General features: G+C 35.5%; 3 protein-coding genes across 3 annotated transcripts; 1 reads left to right on the top strand and 2 right to left on the bottom strand.

The window, feature by feature from the left end:
* The first annotated feature begins 769 nt into the window (after window positions 1–769).
* Window positions 770–2,239, top strand: LOC147294368 (uncharacterized). Its single transcript, XM_086233332.1, has 3 exons — window positions 770–873; window positions 992–1,076; window positions 1,170–2,239. Exons 1-3 carry the CDS (start codon window positions 856–858, stop codon window positions 1,961–1,963), a joined length of 897 nt encoding a protein of 298 aa, XP_086089458.1. The 5' UTR covers window positions 770–855; the 3' UTR covers window positions 1,964–2,239.
* A 633-nt stretch (window positions 2,240–2,872) lies between these two features.
* Window positions 2,873–8,784, bottom strand: LOC147294367 (transducin family protein / WD-40 repeat family protein). Its single transcript, XM_086232882.1, has 13 exons — window positions 8,578–8,784; window positions 8,334–8,477; window positions 8,117–8,232; window positions 7,777–7,931; window positions 7,075–7,163; window positions 6,102–6,651; window positions 5,646–5,780; window positions 5,215–5,378; window positions 4,995–5,074; window positions 4,633–4,744; window positions 3,996–4,070; window positions 3,753–3,917; window positions 2,873–3,181 (listed from the first exon to the last, which is right to left on the bottom strand). The coding sequence occupies exons 1-12, from the start codon at window positions 8,665–8,667 to the stop codon at window positions 3,771–3,773; spliced, it is 1,857 nt and encodes a 618-aa protein (XP_086089008.1). The 5' UTR covers window positions 8,668–8,784; the 3' UTR covers window positions 2,873–3,181; window positions 3,753–3,770.
* Window positions 8,785–12,351: 3,567 nt separating this feature from the next.
* LOC147294366 (putative polygalacturonase) lies at window positions 12,352–15,577 on the bottom strand. Its single transcript, XM_086231702.1, has 6 exons — window positions 15,267–15,577; window positions 14,341–14,658; window positions 14,111–14,231; window positions 13,830–14,004; window positions 13,671–13,741; window positions 12,352–13,277 (listed from the first exon to the last, which is right to left on the bottom strand). Exons 1-6 carry the CDS (start codon window positions 15,276–15,278, stop codon window positions 12,610–12,612), a joined length of 1,365 nt encoding a protein of 454 aa, XP_086087828.1. The 5' UTR covers window positions 15,279–15,577; the 3' UTR covers window positions 12,352–12,609.
* Window positions 15,578–20,721: the final 5,144 nt, after the last annotated feature.

Genomic DNA, 20,721 nt, shown 5'->3' with positions numbered 1-20,721 from the left:
ACATGAAAAAAAAAATGAAAAACTGCTACATCAGTTGGAAACTTGAGAAGCAAGAATTTGAGTTTGTTTCTGTGTTTCTAGCATTACTCAATCCTGGCTACGCTTAATTAAAAAAAACTAATGCCAGCCTAATACAGCGCTAAAGTAAACTAGAAATTAAAATATTAATGTTAGTATTAGCAAAAACTCATAATTAAAAGCTTTTGTGTACACTCCTTGTGAAAGAATATCTGCACTCCAGTCTCCATCAACCTTTATGACCAAAATGAAAGCAGGTTTATGCCTTCCAACCCTGTTTTTCTATTTTTTGTCTTTTTTTAAAGTACATTGATCTTTCTTGTGACAAAAGGATTCCACAGGAGTGGATCTCCTTCGACTTGAAAAGCCATCCACGACTGATATGGAAATGTAAACAAAATGATCTGTTATCTCTCACTTTAATTCTTTCCATGCATGGTCGGTTTTGGATATCCTAAGCTCACACTCATCTCTCCATTATAGACGGCCATTTATCATAAAGCAAATTCCCTTTGGCTATCAACATTCTAGTTTCCATACAAAACCCACCCCTTTTTTTAAGATTTGACAATGACTTGTGGAGGCCAATCAAGCTCTGCAATTACATACTCTCTCTCTCTCTCTCTCTCTCTCTCTCTCTCTCTCTCTCTCTCTCTCTCTTCTGTGGAAAGGAGAGATTCCTTGCATGCCCCACATCTTTTGCCTTTCAAACATCTTTTGCCTTTCAATTATTCCTTGCTTGTGTACAAATAAATTGCCACCTATTGATTCTTCATTAATGCTCTCCACCCTCTTCATTACATTCCAAGCACATTTCTTGGCTTCTCTATAGTCCTCATGGTTCCAGAATTAGAGGTAAGGCTCCAAATTAATAGCATGCAAAGATTACATGCTTCCACATATCATATGCATTTGTACATATGCCAACATTAATTTTTCTCTGACCAGAAAGTTAATTTCTTGCCAAATGCAGAAACCTCGAGTGACCGAAATACATGTCCGGATGGACTGTAATGGGTGTGTGCAGAAGATCAAGAAAGCACTACATGGCATCAATGGTAGGAATTCATGACTGTTATGTTTCTTTGTACTAAAATCCAGGCCTTCTCTACCTACCTCCTAATTTTGGGTGAACTCTCATTTTTCTACAGGTATATATGACCTCTACATTGACTTCCCTCAACAGAAGTTGACAATAATTGGGTGGGCAGATCCAGAAAAGATAGTGAAAGCCATTAAGAAGACAAGGAAGATTGCCACCATATGTTCACATTCAGAACAAACGGAACCTGCTGCTCCTCCACCAGCAGAACAAGCACCACCACCAGAAGGTGGTGCACCACCTCCTGATGCAGCAAACCCTCCTGCAGCAGCAGCAGAAGCACCACCACCTACAGAATCAGCTCCACCACCAGCTGAAGCAGCCCCACCAGCGGAGCCGCCAAAAGACCCACCACCACCTGAACATCCACCACCAGAGGCAAGACCAACACCTGTGGCCACTGAGACCAACCCAGGCCAGCAAACAGTACACCACCAAAGACCAAGAGATGTTGGAGAGATTCATACCATATACCACCACCCACCTGATTATGGCTACAGATATGGGTACAGTCATGGCTACACTGGGTACTGGAACAAGTACCATAACAGCCAAGGACACCCTCAGGAGCCCACACCCATCCCCACACCCATTTCCACACCCACACCCACACCCACACCCACACCCACCCCACCCATCTATGTGACACACAGCTACAACACATACAGGCCATCACCTTATGTCACTGAATATGAGTATATCCAGCCACCCCCACAACAGATGCATCATCTCAGCAGGATCAACCATTACAATGAGGACCAATATCACCATGTCAACAATGGCAACGGAAACATCACATCAATTTTTAGCGACGAAAATCCAAATGCATGCTCTGTAATGTAAAGAGAGTTTTGTGCTAAAGGGGGGGCTCTCTTCTTTTTCCTCCAAAAGAATCTCGGCAAGAAAGTTTATGGAGAATTAGCAAAAGAATATAATTTGGGGGGAGAGATATATTTTCTTTTCTAATAATCATGTGATGATGTTGCAGGAATGGGATTCCAAGCTTGTAAGTGAAGAAAGAATTGATCCTAATTCCCAATCCGAGAAGGCTAATACACTACATACTGCCTGGAATTCATTTTATGTAAAAGAATTCTATAAAGCTGTTATATTCTAGAACCATTCTTCTCAGCCATTCATTGTCAGAAAAATAACAATACATTTTTTCATTATTAACTCCTATGGACTTCTGCACTTGAAAAGGAGTAAAGGCCCTTTTCAACATAGAGTTTCCTAAGATTTGTTTCCCATACGCAATCTGTGAAAACACGTATTCAGTTTCTTCTACTCTGCCAATAACATTTTCCAATATCAAGATCCCAATAGTACAATCCACATAGGGCACCAACATGATTGTTCATTGTTGTTACCAGCTTCCTTCAGTTCGTTTAAATAACAGCACAACCTGCTCAAGGATACTGAAAAAGACACTGCAAAATTTAATGCCTGAATATTTAATTCAGAATTAAAAAAGAAGAAAATCCCAAAGGTCCAAGTAAGATGGATAATTGGATACCATAATTGGCCTAGCATATATAACAAATCCTGATTCAATAAAGGTAGTTGTACTATACTTCAAGGTGGATGAGCATTGGCAGTGGCAGTTAGAATAAAAGTACCTGGTATGTACTCAATCCACAAATTTTACTCTTTTCTTAAGTAGTGAGATATTTTGGACTCATTAAAAAGTACCCAAGCAGCAACCCTGGTCTTATATGGCTATGAATTGCACACATAATATACAATTGCCAGCAAGATCAAGAATCTATGCAGAAACATAATTTATACAAAATCGCTTGTGCTTTTTGCAAGTCACAACAGATATACACTGATTGACCTGTGCTTGTGCAATAAATTACAATACAAAATTAAGAAAAAGAAAATTACAATTGGTATCTTGGGGAAAATCCGAATTTGTTCACTATGATATAGGCATAAAACAGAAGGAAACAAAACTGTGGGTGTAAAGCATGGACAGGGACAAGACACTGAACACTAGAAGTTGCTAGCTTTGCAGCATCAAGAGATCAGTTGATATGCTGACGCAAGATGTCGAACAGACTGCAGAACACATCAAAGCTTTTTATCTTAAATACACTATAAAGCGTACAAGAAACAGAACTTAAGAACAGAAAAATGTAAAATAAACCAAAAGCAATGAAAGCCAACTAATACAGTTTTGGTCTAAATCATAATATGTACAGTATCAACTAAAATGTTTCAGTTTCTTTTAGAAAACTAATCATGGACCAGCTGGACCAACAGAAAGGATTAGTTCCTCATTCATAAACTAGGGCCATTCTTCCAACATTTAAAAGAAAACATCTAATTAATAATGTAGCAGAAATTGCAAGATGAGACTTCATAGGCCCAATTGTGCTGGTAATTAAACTTAAGCCGCCTAAGGGTAGCCTAGTGTGTAAGCACAGCAATGAACTCGAAGCTACGATCAGATCTGTTTGGATCTGATCCGTTCAGATTAATATCTAATAATTAATCAAACTGTAAAAAATTGTGAAGGTCCACTAGTCATCTCCATACAAACACTTATTTTCTACTAAGAATGCAAGAATCATAAAAAAAAAAAAAATGTAAGACAAAAGAATCTCATCATGGCAAAAAGTTTGATTACCTCCCATCACAAACTCAACTATTGATCATCATCACTGCTTATTTCAGAATCATCATCTTCTTCCCCATAGTGAATTTCGTTTACATCTTCGTCCTCATCTCCATTTTCATCCATCTGGTGCTCATGTGTTAAAATTTGATTTTTGGTGTGGGTTGCCCTGTCAATCTATTTAAAAAGCATAAAAATAATGCAATCAAAGACCAATAAAACTTGGACAAAATTACTGAATGTGAGCTCGTCAACCTGTGCCATCACAAGTTGCAAACAGCCTGATATTTGTAATAAAGGCTGAATAGCTGCCCCCCTAGACTTGGTAACCTGCAGAAGAACAACATCAATCAAGCACTTTGTGCAATATATTAATACCTAGATCAACCTGGTTTCTTTAAGAGGTATTGAGTTTCTGGGTGCCCCCACTTTAGGACAAATAATAAATCCAAAGACAATTACCACCTAGGTGAAATTGATGTGGAGGGTCATTTTATTTTAAGTATCAGGGTTTTAAGGCATTGAAGGTAGTGTAACCAAAGAGTCATCTAGGCATTGGCTTTGCCCATCAAGGGTCAGTTGGTTATGGTATCACCATGTGCATAGGCTACTAAACCAGGTACCTAGCAGCATTGTGGGAACATCAATTTTTCAGAAAAAGAGAAGATTCCATCAAACACAAATCCTACAATGAACTGTAAATAGTCTTTCAAATCATTTTTCAGTATCACTGAACTACCACTTATATGGAGTGAAAAAGGAAAGAGGCTAAAGGTTGCTTTGAATAGCAACATATTATTTAGAGTTCTCATATTGTAATGATAAAAGCATGAAATAAGGGAACAAATGGTAAATAGTAAAAAACTAGTATCAATTGTTCATAAAGCTTTACCTTGAACAAGGAACTAAGCATCTGGGTCTCGGGTTCTTGAGACATGACATGATGACTGTGATTCAGCAATATGCTGTATATCCATGGAAGCACATACCTTCCAGTACCAGACCTGTTAATGATAATCAAAGATTAAAACTCAAGCCATATCTAGTTAATATTCACTATAATGCTTGCTAAAATGGATAAGAAAATACCAGTGATGAGGCAAATTATCGCTTTAGTATAAACGTAAAAAACAAACTTATCTATACCTGACACACGGACATACGATACACACTCAAAAGGAAAGATTTATAGAAGTACATGCATGCAGACATAAAATAAGAAACCTAATCAAGCTCAGAACAGCAAGAACAAACCTTGTTTGCCACATGGCCACCAAGACTCCCAACAACTTGTATGCATCGCTAGGTACCATTGACAGAACAGTCGTCCTCATCTGGTTTATGGTAAGTATAGATCAGAACAAAATATTGAACGAAATTAAGAAAGGGAAAACCCAGGAAATACAAGAAATAATATAAAAAGTATGACAAAAAGCCACCATACACTATACATACAAATAAATATTAAACAAACCTTCTTTTGTGGCATATAAGTCTGAAGGTCAATATTCTTAAATGTTGCAGAATTGAGTGTAGAGTTGGATGTATGGTCATCGACTTTACTAAGTATCCCTAATGATCTCAGCCGGTCCTCCATGCAAATTGCTGCAGTATCAACTTCAAATTCTACCTTTCCATCTGCACACGCCAGCATAACCAAAATATGAACCAGACAAACCCACCATCAGGAAATCTTCTGCACCACAACTTATTAGCAGGAAAGTAGATAAACATATTATGACAAAGAGGTCAAAGAATATATAGTAAGACATGTTGTTTACCCTAAAAAATTTGGAGGGTAGGAACTGATATTGCTGCCATCATATCAGAAACCTTACTAGTATTTAGGATTACTTATATTACATAAAGGTAATTTCAATGAAATTCCTGAGAATAAATGCCTACCTTCAGCCAAATCAGCCATTACTTCATCTTTGTCAAAACTCAATTTTTCATGTCTTTTCGTTTTCTCATGTGAATCAAAAATCTTTGGAAATGGAAGTAAGGCATCTTCTGCATTTGCACGATCTAATGCAATAACTGTGGAATCATTACGCAACTAGTTAGCTACCCATGAAAAATCAAGAATCAGAATAAAAAGCAAATAGCATTGAATTAGAAATAAAAAATGTAACAACTTTTGAAAATGTAAGGGGGATTATAAGCACCACATCCTATCAGACAAATTAAAGTGAATTAAAGAAAATAAATAAATAAATAAATAATCATTTTAATGAAAAAAAAAAAAAGTTCCACAGAGGTGCATCATTTAATAGACTAATACTATATAGCCAAGGGAATCGACAAGAAATGTCAACAAACTGCGGATAAAGGGAGAAACTTGTTGTGTGCAAGTCTTACCTCTATTTTGTAGATCTTGTCCTTTCTTAGATTTTACAAGAGACAACCTCGTTGGTAGAAGAACCCCATCATGAGAGCTACTCAACCTTACGTCTGTGCCAGAATGCACCAAAATTTTCTGGAATGATGGCTTAACTGGTAATCCACAAGCAACAAATACCTGCCCAGAAGCAGTTTTCGCAATTCCTTGCAAAATTGCAGCAAATATTGTAGGTGATGCACCCTTGTGAGTTTTAGACAAAATATCTTCAGAAAATACTGATATTTTTGTGGGCTTGGCACTCCGTAATTCTTCAATATTCTGTCCAAACCAAAAATAACAAACACCAACTTCTGAAATCGCTAATACATATAGACCTACATCACCAACTTCCCCACTATCTATGCATCTGCTATCTAGGAAGACAGCAGGGTGTTCCATTGCAAGAACAGCACTTGCTGACTGCTTTTTGCCACCACCTATATTCCATATTGCAATATATCTTTCACCAACTGCAGATGAGAGAATGTACTTCCCATCTTCAGTGAAGATCATACAGCGAACAGCTCCCTAATGAATGGTTGAGAAAAATATTATTATAATTAAGAAAGAACAGTTAAAGAAGAAGCTAGAATATAAAAGAATTATAAGCCCTCCTAATAGCTAAAATTTTTGGGAACAATGGTAAACCAACAAAATTAATCATGGTATCAAAGCAGGTAACCTTAAGTTCAAATCCCTACAAATGCAATCTCTAATTTATGTTGAATTCCACATGTTGGACTCTCAAACGGTGAGGTGAAGAGAGGCCCACATGTGAGGAGGGAGTGTTATACATAATTGGCTTGCACCCTAACAGCTTAGACTTTGAAAAGTGTTACGCCAACAAAATTTATCAGAAGATAAGCAGACTTTAACTTATACTCCTGTTTAGGCATTCAAATAGAACAAAAAATTGTAAAAAACAAAAGAATAGAATTGCATAACACTCACAGGATGTCCAGAAAACTTCTGTATCTTTTTGTGATCAGACAAATTGAAAATCCTCATTTGTCCAGCTGCAGTTGCTAATATCTTCCCATCTGGTACGGAGGAAAGACCATCCACAAGGCACTATCAGAAAAATAGTAAATTCTATCTAGCAAAGAAGACAGTTTTATTTGGACTCGCAGCAAGCTTTTCTCCATGACAAATATTGCAAAGTTTACTTCATTTTTTGTTTAGTATTAATTATTATGCACTCTGAACTACATTTTCCTTCCACATATAACATATTTTAGGAATATGAGATGGATTACATGCACCATAATTTATAGAGATCTGACCGACTCTTATTGACTAAACCCTCCCAGCCTATCTGTATATATATTGAACTACACTTCTTCCATAGGAACCGCAACTACAAATTTGAAAACAACTAATTTCACCATCAACGTTCCTTTTTTCTTCTTGATATCTATGACAAATCAGATATCATTCAACAATCATCACTACAATAAGATATCATCTTTCAACTTAATATTTATTAAAACAACAGTACATCTCAAATTATAGCTCACATATACAGATTGTATTATTCTTAAAGAAATTTCAACGAAGTAGTATCAACGAAAACATTCGACAGAATAATGCATTACTCTAAGCCATAGTAGCACAAAAAATGTAATGTAATGGGCGTATACATATGTAACATACCTAACGAAACAGACATAGAGGCGATTGCCTTTGTGGAAGCTTTGAACTTCCCCAACAGGTTTCCTGTCAAGGAATCAATTTCACAAATCATCCCATCAGCACCGGCAGTGTAAATAAGCGACGCATTTCTGGAAAATGATATAGCACTGACACCACTGCACAGGAGAGAAAGCACGACATAGAGAATAATTAGGCAGTCCGAAAAGTCGAAAACTACATTAACGTTCGCATTTTATTCATTCAACACCAACCAACAGGTGACTTGGTGTATTAACCAATTACACATGATTAAAACGTTGAAATTGGATGACATGAAAGAAAGTTCAAGTAGGAAGCTAACCCGGGATGGCAATCGGTAACCCTCCATTTCAATTGACCAGCAGACACATCTAGTGCCAAAACATCACCACCGCCAGTTCCTAAAACCAACAATGAGCAACCAAGCTTCCTTTTCTTCTACAAAAATTAACAGCATTGCCCAAAAACATTAAATATAAAAGAAAAAAAGAAAAAGCTACAGCTCACTTGTTGAACTAATAGCAAAGCAAAGTCACAACCTTTCTTTCGGAAGAGAACCACTTCATGCACGTGTAATCAACTGAGAGGTGTCCTCTTTCTCGTTTAGCATATATACTTGTATCTTCCGACGATACTATGTCCGTAAACTCTGTCTGGACTTGTCCCTTCACAGTGTCCCAAATCTAGTGCATACCCAGAAAATAAAAATCATTGCTTTATTCTGAAATGGAAAAATCTATGCCAGTCAGTGAGCCAACAAAAAATTCACATAATTACAAGCACCTTAATTCGACCATCCCCGGAACTAATGGCGAACAAGTCCAAAGATGGACTAAAAGCCGTCAAGAGGTCTCTGATATTTGACGAGGCCATGCTGGAATTTAGGTTTGCCAAGAGAGAATGAGACTCAGCTGCATACAAGTACCAGTGCTTAAACCCTAGAACAAGGAGGAGGTGGCAGCTCAAGAGTGAAGGCGGCAACGGCTCCTGATTTCGTTTAGGGCGTTATTCTTTTGGGCTTGATTATTGCAGTATTCATAAGATGGGCCGGGGGCTTTATTGTTTGGATCCAATAACTGTGTAGAGCATATTTTAATATTTTTATTATTTGGTCTTTTAATATTTATCATTGGGTATATCTAGGGGTGTGATTTGGATTGGAAAATCCGAATCCAACCGATTCCTATCCGAAAATTTCCAATTTTATTCCGAATCCGAAAATGCCGAAATCCGAAAATTCCGAAAAAAATTGGATTGGAATTGAAATGTTTATGTAAATTCCGATTCCGATCTGAATTCCGATCCAAAAAATTCCAAAATGTTCCGAAGGTATTCTGATCCGATATTTCCGAAATTATGCCAATTTATTCCATATTATATATTTTATATATCATTTATTTAGTATGATACATATAACATATATTTTTAAAAAGATGACTAATACTATATATTAATATAAACATATGTACATTATAAATATATGTGTATCATAATAACATAAATGGTAAGTTGGTAACACAAACACCCACATTTTTCCGTACATGTAATTACTATTTTTTTTTTATTAGGGAGGGGAATTGAAGATATGAGGCAATTCTACAGTTGTTCCAACTGGAATATCCCACCAATTGTAATTACTAATTACTAAATATTTAAGCTTATTATATTCAAAATTTCAAACATAATATATATATTATTTGAGTAACATGTATTTATATACACATATATATATATGAGTAACATGATATATATATGTGTGTGTGTGAGTAACATGTATCTACTAGTGACATTTATTCTAACAATGTTGGATGAGCTCTAAAAATTAATCCCCCACCTCTAAGATATGTGCTATTAAGCCTATTATACATTCATAGTGACATTTATTTCTCTTATATATTATGTATGTTATAATATATAATATATACCATTAAACATACACAATATATATATCATACATAATTTATTTTTCTTATAACATACATAATCTAGCAATGAAAACCTTGCTAGATTGCATCTTTTCTTTTTTTCCCTTCTTTTCTAGATTTTTTTTTATGGTAATGGTATGGTTCTAAATGTTATTTAAATTAATATTTTGAATTTTCTTTTTAAATTGGACATATATTTTAATTACATTTTAATATAAATATTGAAATGCATCATAATCTATTGTCTTTTAATTTTGTTTGTTTGTTAATTTCATCATTATTCTAAAAAAAATCCGAACATGTTCTAAAAAATATTATGAAAATGTGAAAATTCCGATTTTTTATTCGAAAATTTCAAATGTTTATCCGAAAGTTCCGAAAATGTTATATTCCGAAAAATTCCGAAAATTTTGAGAAATCCGAAAATTCCGAATCGGAATGAGATGTTGAAATTCCGATTTTTTGGAACGGAAATTGGAACATAAATTCCATTCCAAAAATTTTTGGATTGGAATTAGAACACCCTATTTCCGATCCGATCCAGCCGAAACACACCCCTAGGTATATCTGATACATTGTCACGTGGTGTAATCAATTTAACGTGTAAAGGTATTATTGGACGGTATATTTATATTAATAAGGTATAGTATTAATAACATCCACTTATATTATGACACGTTGAATTAGTTACACCAAGTAGAGGTGTATCAATTACACAAAATAATTTCTTTTCAATTCTTCTACTTGGTTTGCTCTTATTTTATAGGGTAAATTACACTTTACACCCCTCAGGAATAGGTCGTTTTTCACTTTGGTACTCGATGTTCAAAACGTTTCAATGTGAAACCTAAAGTTTCAAAACGTTTTAACATTTCAAAACGTTACTTTTTCTGTTAATTTTGACTGCATATAGCATGTGTGAGATTCATTTACACTAATGTGAACAATAAATTTATGCCACGTGGATCAATAAAATAAACCAAATAAACAAAAAAAAAATTAGAAAAAGGCAGTTAAATTATTATATATTAAAAAAATTAAAAGATAACATTAAAACTAAATATAAAAATTATCTCGTTCATCCCTACCTCTTCCTCATCCCGGCCTCATCTCTTTCGTTCCCAATTTTTTGTTTTTTCAATTTTTTCCCTATAAAATTTTAGTTGACTTTTTAATTTGTTTTTTTTTTCACATAGTATAAATTTACTGTCCTCATCAGTGTAAATGAATCTCACACATGATACATAGAGTTAGAATTAACAAAAAAGTTAACAGAATGGGCACTTTGTAATTTTTATAAACTTTAGATTATATATTGAAACGTTTTAAATATCAGGTACCAAAATGAAAAATGACCTATACTTGAGGGGTGTAAAGTGTAAATAACTCTATTTTTTAATTTGGACAAATATCTTTCAATATGTGTCATGTGCCCGACAAGAAAGAGTAGTACCAATTTTATGTATTCAAATTAATGTAGTAGTATTTTATTTGTCCAATAGTTAAAAACAATATCATTTCATTGGTGAATAAAAGTTGAAATAATAATTAGTGTCTCTATTATTATTGAACAAGAAAAATGTGCATGATCACAACCGATAACAAGGAATCCATTTTCTACCTTCAAAATAAAGGCAAACTCACCAACAAACTGTTTGCGGGGAAGAAAAAAGTTGATCAAGGTTCCATTCTATCTTCACATTGGCGACAAGATATTTTATTTATTCTAATCCCACGGTTCCCCTTTTATTCACTTATACCAATTACCATGTCATCAGACATGTCACTCAACATCAAATAAACATTTTTACAATAAAATTACACTGTACCAAACGTAATGGTGTGTTTGGATGGAGAAAAAAAACTCGGAATTTAAACAAAACTCAGCATTTAAGAAATTATATGCTCTAATTTCCTTGTTTGGGTCAATAAATACAGAATTTTGTAAACTCTAAGTGGAAAAAAACTTGGGATTTGAAGGCTGTAAATTCCAACTTTAAATTCCACCTAAATTGGTGTCATTTTCAAAATTCCAATTTTTACAAAAGAAAAATAAGTCGTGTCGACCATGTTGACACTACCATTACTGCCGCCAACGTCACCACCACTAACACCACCACCCCCGCTGCCGCTGCCGCCACCACCACCAACACCAACACCAAGACCGCCACCACCGCCATCACCATCGCCACCACCGCCATCACCGTCACCACCACCACCATCACCGTCACCGCCGCCACCACTATCACCGCCATTTCCAACACCACCACCGCCACCGCCACCGCCAACAACCCAATTTTAGCCACCACCATTTCTCCTACCGCTTGTGGGCCATTATCCCTACCAATATGGTCAACTCATCATAAACATCATTTTTATTGTTGCCACCATCACCATCACCATCACTCTTTTGAATTGATGTATCAAAAATTAAAACTACCATAAATTCCGTATTTAAACTCCATTATGTTTACATGTTATCCAAACAAGAGAATTTACATATTCTAAAATTTTAAATCACATCGTTTTAAATTCCGTCATTTGTGAATTCCTTAGTAATTTCAAACTACTTCATCCAAACGCACCATAAGGAAAAAAAGGTATTTAAATTTAAACAGCAATGCTAACAATATCCCAAGTCCTCTGACATCATCACTACCAAAAATTTGCTTACACATGAATGAAGAATTGAAGCTGTACAAATAATTTGCAGAATGGAACATGCACGACTGCAAATCTACAGGATAAAGAAACAAATAATCTGAACAATGTGTGTCTTATTGGAAAGAATGTGGTCTAACTTTAAAATGGCAATGGTAGAAAAATTTTGGTTCTTTCCTTCATTGTAGATTGTGGCTGAAAAATATATCTGAAGTGTGGAGGAATGGTATCATAAGACTGCTGCTTTTCCATCCAAGGTGCGTAGCGAAAAGCAGGAAGAATTTGAATAAGAGCTCTTGAGGGCGGGACAGGGTTCAGGGAAGACAGACTCTGAAGAGCCAGAAACATTTGAACACACCCAAGAAGTGGGAGAACCAGAATTGATTGACAAGGAGATATTGGATAGACAGAAGGAAGTGAACGGGGATTCCTGAATCCCAGTGAAGCTTCCAGCAATCGTGATGTTGATGCCAACCACATCCTTGAAGGTGATGTGATCTAAAAATGGGAGAGCATTAGGATCAAATTTGTCGTCGGGATGGGAGCCAAACTGACCCGAGGCCCCAAATGCCATGTGGATGTTTCCCATTTCAACATCTGATATGGTGATCTCTCTGATATAAGCACCTCTACCCTTTGTTGTTCTAAACTGAATGCCACTAAATGAGTTGTATAGGTGGACCTGCTCCACAAGCACATTAGAAATGCCACCAGACATCTCACTACCAAAGGCAAGAGAAGAACCAGAAGATGATTGTAGGTGGACACGCCTGATGTGTACATTTGTGGTGGGTCTTCCATAGGCAATGCCGTACTCATCCCAACCACTCTTGAGGGCAATTGCATCATACCCCATGTCAATGCTGCAATCTTCTATGCACACATTATCAGAAGAATCTGAAAGTACAGAGAAATTAGTATAAGCATGTGCCGAACAATATTCTTCTCATGTAATTATTTCAAACAGCTTACACCAATGGAAAAACACAGGATGAACATAGAAAAAGGAATTATAATTAACAGGATTAATCAAGGAAATGATACTTGCAGAAGTACTCTTTAGCTTGGGATAATAGAAGGGGGGGGGAGGCTCAAAGTTTAGCCGACATTTCTACTTCCTTTTGTAAGCATTGCTGTAACAGAACATGTGCACGCGCGCACACATTTTTTGCCATGTTATTTGACTTAAAGCTAGGTATTGTAACAAGCAAAGTTCATTGGTATTGTCGAAACCCCTAAATAGTACTTCAACAAAAATTCAAAAGTAGGGAGTCGAAAGGTGTCACAGACCTGGGACAATACCAACAGTATGAGGGGACTCTGGAGGAGCAGAGACTGAGATGTTGTGAATGTGTACATTACTGCATTGTATCCATTCATAAATAAAACATAAATATCACCTTTAACCGAGAAATGGTTAAAAATAAATAAAGACCTTAGCTAACAAACCTGCAATAGACTGGATGGATGTTATAAGCAGGAGCATTCATGAACGTGAGATTTGAAACTACCACATATTTAGACGAAACAAATTCTACAAGATGAGGGCGGCTGTAGTTTAAAGAATGAGAGCTAAACCAATCCCACCAAACCGAGCCCTGGCCATTGATCGTTCCATTATCACCTATTGCAGTTAATAGTTGCAGGAACATCCAAGAGAGATAAAGAATTAGGCCGCCTAAAGGAGAACATGATAAAAGCAGCAAAGGAAATTCAGAAATTTTGCATACCTGTTATGACCACATCATGTAACATATATCCGTTTATCAAGCTTCGATATCTTCCTCCGGGAAGTTCAATCCCTCGACCATATGAGGGTAGGGGTTCAACAATTTCCCAATGAGATGGATCCTAAACAAGCAAGAATAGCAACATTTAGAAAAAGAAAAAGAAAAACACCCCCAATTCATTTTGCACCATCAAAAGTCTTTAACTGCCTCATTAAGGTTTTAAACAGTACCTGAGATCCAAGAATGACAGCACCTTTTTCCAAAAAGAGTGTGAGATGGCTGGTAAGGTTGAAACTTCCAGTAAGCCACCTTCCTGGTGGCACATAAAGCTGAGCACCACCCTTATCAGCAAAGGACTTGAGATAGAAGACGGCATTCTGGAAGGCCAGAGTATTCAATGTTTTACCATCTCCAACAGCACCAAACTCCAAGATGGACACACTATGTGGTCTTGGATCTAATGTGGGTTTATAATCACACGGTTTATCGTCCTCTCCCCCACCAAGTTTGATAGCATTGCTCAAAGTAAGCAGCAAGAGAAATACCACCTGTAAATGGTGAAAATGGAGAAGAAAGCCACTAATTCTCAGAAGACTTTCGACAAATACAAATTCATTGGACTGCTAATGCACAAATTAAAAAGAGACCAAGTACAAATAGCAAAACAGTTTCAAATTTGAATAGACTTGGACCAACTGATGCAGGCATCATCAGTGGACTTCAAGAACTTTGACATAGTATTAGATGATCAATGTATATACTATATAAGTGAACTAAAATTAAATCGAAACAAGAAAACCAAAACAATTGAGAACCTCAAATATCACCAATATCAACTTCGATTTGAGCAAAAACAGAAAACAAAAAGGTTTAGAAGAACCTGAAAAAACAAAAATCAGACATATCTGTAAAACTTGTAAAACTGGCATCCCCCAGAAAGTCAATAGTACCAAGGCTGATAGCCAAAATCAGCAAAACCCACATCGCTAATCAAATACACACTTCAGAGAAAACCAAAAATTCACAACACCCACCTAACGAAATGAAGAAAAAAATAAATCCTTATTGAAAATTAAATTAAAAATCAAGTCTTTAGATTCCAAATGAGTATAAAGGGGAAAATAAAAACAAACCCAGAAAAAAGAAACGTACTTACTAGCATCTTCATGGGTCAAAGCTCTGCAGCAGTGACCAAAAAGAGAGAAGAACAAGCTCTGCCCAAAGAAAAAGTTGCAGCAGAGAAGAAGAAGAAGAAGAAGAAGAAGCACCCACAGAGATGGGGAAGCCTTATTGTAAGTCCGTGTGTTATGAGGCATTAATTGTATAAATGACACAGGCATAAATACTTATATATGGTAAGGAAGAAAAATATCAAAATATAATACATGGTCAAGGCAAATTATTTGCCACTATGGAAATGACAGCTCTCCATGCACATCAAGCAAATCAAACACAGAAGGTACAGAGAGAGAGAGAGAGAGAGAATAAAAGGGAATATAATACTATTTATTGCCACTAATTGGTAATTAACCCCTCTAAATGAATATGATGAATAACGTCTCTCGCCGACAACAATTGTTTGAAACGGCCCTCTCCATTTTGAGTGACAGAGACACACTGCTACTGTTCTGTAATAAGAGAAAATTAAAGACTCAATTTTTAAGTTGTAATAGTGTCCTTTGTTTGCTTACATTTGTTGAAAGTCATTAGTTGAAAGTCCAAAATAATAAGGGCGGTGATAAGGCTACTGAGGAGTTCACGGAAGGGTCGTGTGAAACGAGTGCCACGTCAGCGAGAGAAGGTGGGGTGGTACGGGATGAGAGTAGGACTGCGGGTGAGTGAGGAATAAAATAAGTGAAGGAGTGCATGGGGCATTGAGACCGCATGTGGCATGACAGAGCAGAGGGGGCGGAAGTGGGACCCACACTCAATCATGGCAAGGATGCTAGCCTGGCGTCAATCACTGGACAGAACATAAGGATCCAACTTATGTGAGGACACATCATTTTTTTTTTTTTGGTTTTTGGTTTTTTGTGAAATTATTTTGAATTTGGTGAATTAGGGCAGGCATTTTTGACTGATCAATTGAAAAAAACCGTCACCACCACCGATCAGTTCAGTTATTTTCTTGCCTTGGTGGTTTCGGTTAGCAGAAAAGACCTAACTGTCACCACCGGTGGTCAAAAGCGGCATGAAAAACCCCTCCAAAACTGTCACCACCACCGATCAGTTTGGTTATTTTCTTGCCTTGTTGGTTTCGGTTAACATAAAGGACCCAACTGTCACCATCAATGGTCGAAAGCGACATGAAAAACCCCTTCGGCAAAACACCAAAATGCCTAATTGCCCTACCAAATGTCACCGACCGACTCTCACCAACACTGAAATTTTGGTAACCAACCCATGTCGATTCGGCGCCTGTTTGCTTATGTGTCTTCTGCCTCCCTATAGTTCGGTTGTCGATTTCATAGAATCGTAACCGAACCAATTCCACCCCTAGGGTGAATATTAGCATTAGCCATTATTAGCATGCTTATGTGGCTTTGTCATTTTTTTTCTTTACTGAATTAGATGATACGATAACCATTGATAAAGCTTCAAGTTCTCGAATTCAAGATATTTTTTAGTAATCTATACTATTGCCTTACAATCTCATAAGAAAGTTTCTCATAGTGGAAGAAAGTAGAGAGCTTGGTACTTCAAGATTTTGAAGAAAGTTAAGAGATTGGATATATATTGGGGTTTCAAATTGTAAAGTTATTAAGTGAACGTTGAGGTTAAGGGTTGTGGAAAATTTTTGTGGTTATTGGTTGATAGTGAATTTTCAATTTCCACGTCACCTAAATATAAGCAAAGATCGTAGAACCACATAAATTGTTTTTTGTTTGATTGATCTCTCCCTATCTTTATTTGTAACTTAAATAGTAAGGGATCGGATGACCAATTTAGGTCCAACTTGGAGAACTTTCATTTAGGTTCTTTAATTTAACAATTTACTGACTAAAGCCTTATGATTTTTAAAATTATTACTAAAGTCTAATTTAATTATAATCATTCCATATTACACAATATTCGTCTATTAATTTCAATTTTTTCATACATACCAAGTGCCGAGTCCTTGGCAGTCATTTTTGAGTGGTTGGCAGTGCATTTTACTTATTCTCAGTTCTGGTTTGTCGACTTTACCTAAAATCTCAAAGTTAAAACTTAATATGCAGCATCTACAAACCTCACTCTATACCCTAGGAAGGTATGAGGTAAACTCGTATCTTATACCCTGAAAAAAAAAAAAAAATAACATATTTCTTTGATAAAACAATGGTCAAAGGATTTTATTTAAAAAAAAAAAGTCATAAATTTTTTTAAAATAATAAATATTAGAAAGACTAATCTCTAATTTTTTTCTTACTCACATCACCGCACAATATGGCTGTTGTATCTTCCTTAGATTTCTTATTGTGCCAGCATTAGATATATCTTGTTGTGCCTGACATGACACAACATGATTTATTAGACAATATAATGTTATACTATACCCATTTTAAGCAGGTCATTTTCTTGTTATACTTTTCGTATTCCCCAATTTAATGCCTCTAAATGACTTATGTCTTTCACAAAAGAAAGTATGAAACAAAGTTGGACAATGTTTGGTTAAACTTTTAGTATCGGGCTCACAAGCCACATTAAATCATGCAGCTAAAATTTGATTTTCTTGCAGCATTTGTAAACGATATATGATGGTAAATTATAATCAAGTTACCAAAATGTTAGGGAATAGGGAAGTTCCATTGGGAAGCATCTAATATATATTCCGAGTGTAGAACATCTTGGACGTTATTAGTATCTTTTCTTGTGCTTTGAGATGACCTTATTTTGCAAACCAATATAATTTGCATAATAGGGTAAAATGATTAAAATCAAGGTACGTGGCCCTAATATGGTTCCTTCTTAAGTGGTCGATCTCCTTAATAAGTCCAGTCCACTTTTGAATTTGTATTGCCCCAGTCTGTAGCTTTTGATCACCAACTTTTTGACATGGAAGCTTTGCCAACACATTAATTTTTGATCTATTTTTGCTTAAATATTCATCTGATCCAACTAATAAAAAAATCTAAAAGCACCAAAGATTTGTAGCTTTCACATTTCAGTCTGAATTTTATATAAAGAAGAAGAACATTCCTCCATCTAGCTTTACTATATACAGAGATCACCAAAAGGCATAAATTCTGCTTGATCGCCGTAAAGTTGAGTTTAGGAAATGCCCAAGTGGGGCACTGTGAATATCTTCATATGAATGCAGCCGCAGTTTTTTAAGGTCAAGTAATTGAGATACGCATCACAGTTAGCCAGCAAAAGGTTATCGATTTATGTAGTTTTCTTTTTCTTTAATTCCTCACATGGTGTAGTTCCATTACTGTGGCTTAAATCCAGATTATATATGCTGAAACTTTATGCTTTAATTCATCATTATGGTTGTTAATTAACTTGATATGTATTGGTGACTCGATCGTTTCATTAGTGATTTAATTTTTTGTGCATGAGATTCATGAAGGTCTAGCATGGTATATGAGCTCTAGTTTTTTTAAAAATTCAATATTAATTCATTCCTAAATTTTGTTACCTTATTCTAGCTTAGAAAGTATGGGTTTTTTGAGATATTTTATCAAACAGTTTTATTTAACACTGAATTTAATTGAAGAAATTTGGTTAGTGGGTCAATTGATCCACCATTATCAATGCGTGTAGAGTGAGAGAGAGTATTAGAGCATTTTAATAGACTCTTAAAATTGTTTTGAATGCTTCATGTGCCACTTAGGAAAAATTCACTCAAATAAACTCTTTAAAATAGGAACCCAAAATCAACTAATTAAATTTGAAGAATGAATTAGGCTTTTTAAATCAAATTTATTATTAATTTAAGAGTTGTTTAACGTTTAAAATTTACTATAATCATAATAAAAATTAAATTAATTTTGTTTAAATTTGAAGAGTCTATTAAAGTGAAGAATTTTAACTCTTTAATAAATACTATTCAAATTGTCACATAAGTCAGCAAAGTGAGATTTGAAGAGTCTCTTGGAGTTGCTCTTAGCAAAGTGAATATTTCTATATAGAGTTAAATATGTATATCGCTGTATAGTTCATCATCCAGAAAGAAATATTAGAAAAGCTAACATATATAGTTTACATAAAGAACATATACAATCTCTATCCCTAAATCTTAGGCTTAAGTCACTTAATTAAGCACTACACATTTATAAAGTTCTTCAAAACTTATTCATTTATTGACAAGATATACTAAAATACAAACTAGTTTCTTCCACATCAAATAACGTATACTAAAATACAAACTAGTCTCTAGAATGTTATTGATCAAGTTAATTGGGACAACTCACAGCAATTATATATATATATGTTCTTTCCTTATGGTTTAAGGGTTGCATAGCCAGCTAGCATTGATTTAACATATACCCAATAGATATTATATATTACGTATACCATGCATTTCTTTGGTGCATCAACGACCAAGGAAACAAGCAGTCAAATGGGTACTCAATCAGGCAAATCTCACAAGGACAAACATCCCAACATGCACCACTTTCTTCTACAGTGACTTCCATAAAAAAGCACATGCAAAGCCAAATGAACTAACAGTACACAAAAATTAATACCAGGCCTGCAAATTCAGGTTTTGTGTGAGTGTCATCATATTTTCCTTGGTCAAGACCCACATGACATGATAGGAACAAATCACAGGCCACCTTATTATTCAGGGACCCCTCCCAACTCCCAAGTGCCCTTTGGTGAGGTAGACGACCTAACCAGTAACCCCTCAACACATTGGCTGTCCTTTTGTCTTTTTTCTTCAATTGCAATAATGTGAGGAGTTCGAAAGACGTGAACCAGATATAGGAGCCAGCCTGCACGTACAGTTCCGGTCCTGTAACTCTATTTGGCATCTTATAAATTTTAGCAACTACACCCATTAAACTTGTCATTTGTGGAGAAGTTTATGGGACACATTTGGCCTAATAATGCTTATTATTTTGTTTTATTAACTACCACGTTTGGAAGTTGGAGGACTTCTTTCTTAGAAGGGAAGTTATAGAGTAAATAATAATTTGATTATGTTTCAACCACATGGGTAACTTACGAAAAAATTATTGTGTAACCAGAACATTCCGTTAATAATTATACAATGTTAATATGTAATATGATATTATTATCATACACAATAATTTATTTTTAGGTGATACAAACACAATAATTTATTTTTAGGTGACTTGTATCATGTAAATCCTATAAGAATTTATGATTTGGGCATTTTTAATTAGTTTGGCTGGGAAAGTGGTAACTGGTAAAGCTCATCTAAACTTTCATATCCGAACCCTATTTTCTGGAGCAAAGTTTCTTTTTGTCTCTTTTTCTACCGTACTACAAGACTTTTTAGACTCCGAAAAGAGGGGGAGAGTGTTGGGTAAATGAGTTTACTACATGGCTTGTCCTTTATAACATACCGAGTAACTTTCACTACATGGCTTTGTCCTTCACCTGCGTTCACATGAGAACAGCTACATGCATGTACTTCTCAATATCACATCTCTACATGC

Source organism: Dryas octopetala, chromosome 2, assembly GCF_963921425.1.
Source record: "Dryas octopetala chromosome 2, drDryOcto1.1, whole genome shotgun sequence".
In the NCBI taxonomy this organism is placed as follows: Eukaryota; Viridiplantae; Streptophyta; class Magnoliopsida; order Rosales; family Rosaceae; genus Dryas; species Dryas octopetala.
The sequence above is the reverse complement of the archived record's forward strand: the minus strand, read 5'-3'. Positions and strand labels throughout refer to the sequence as shown.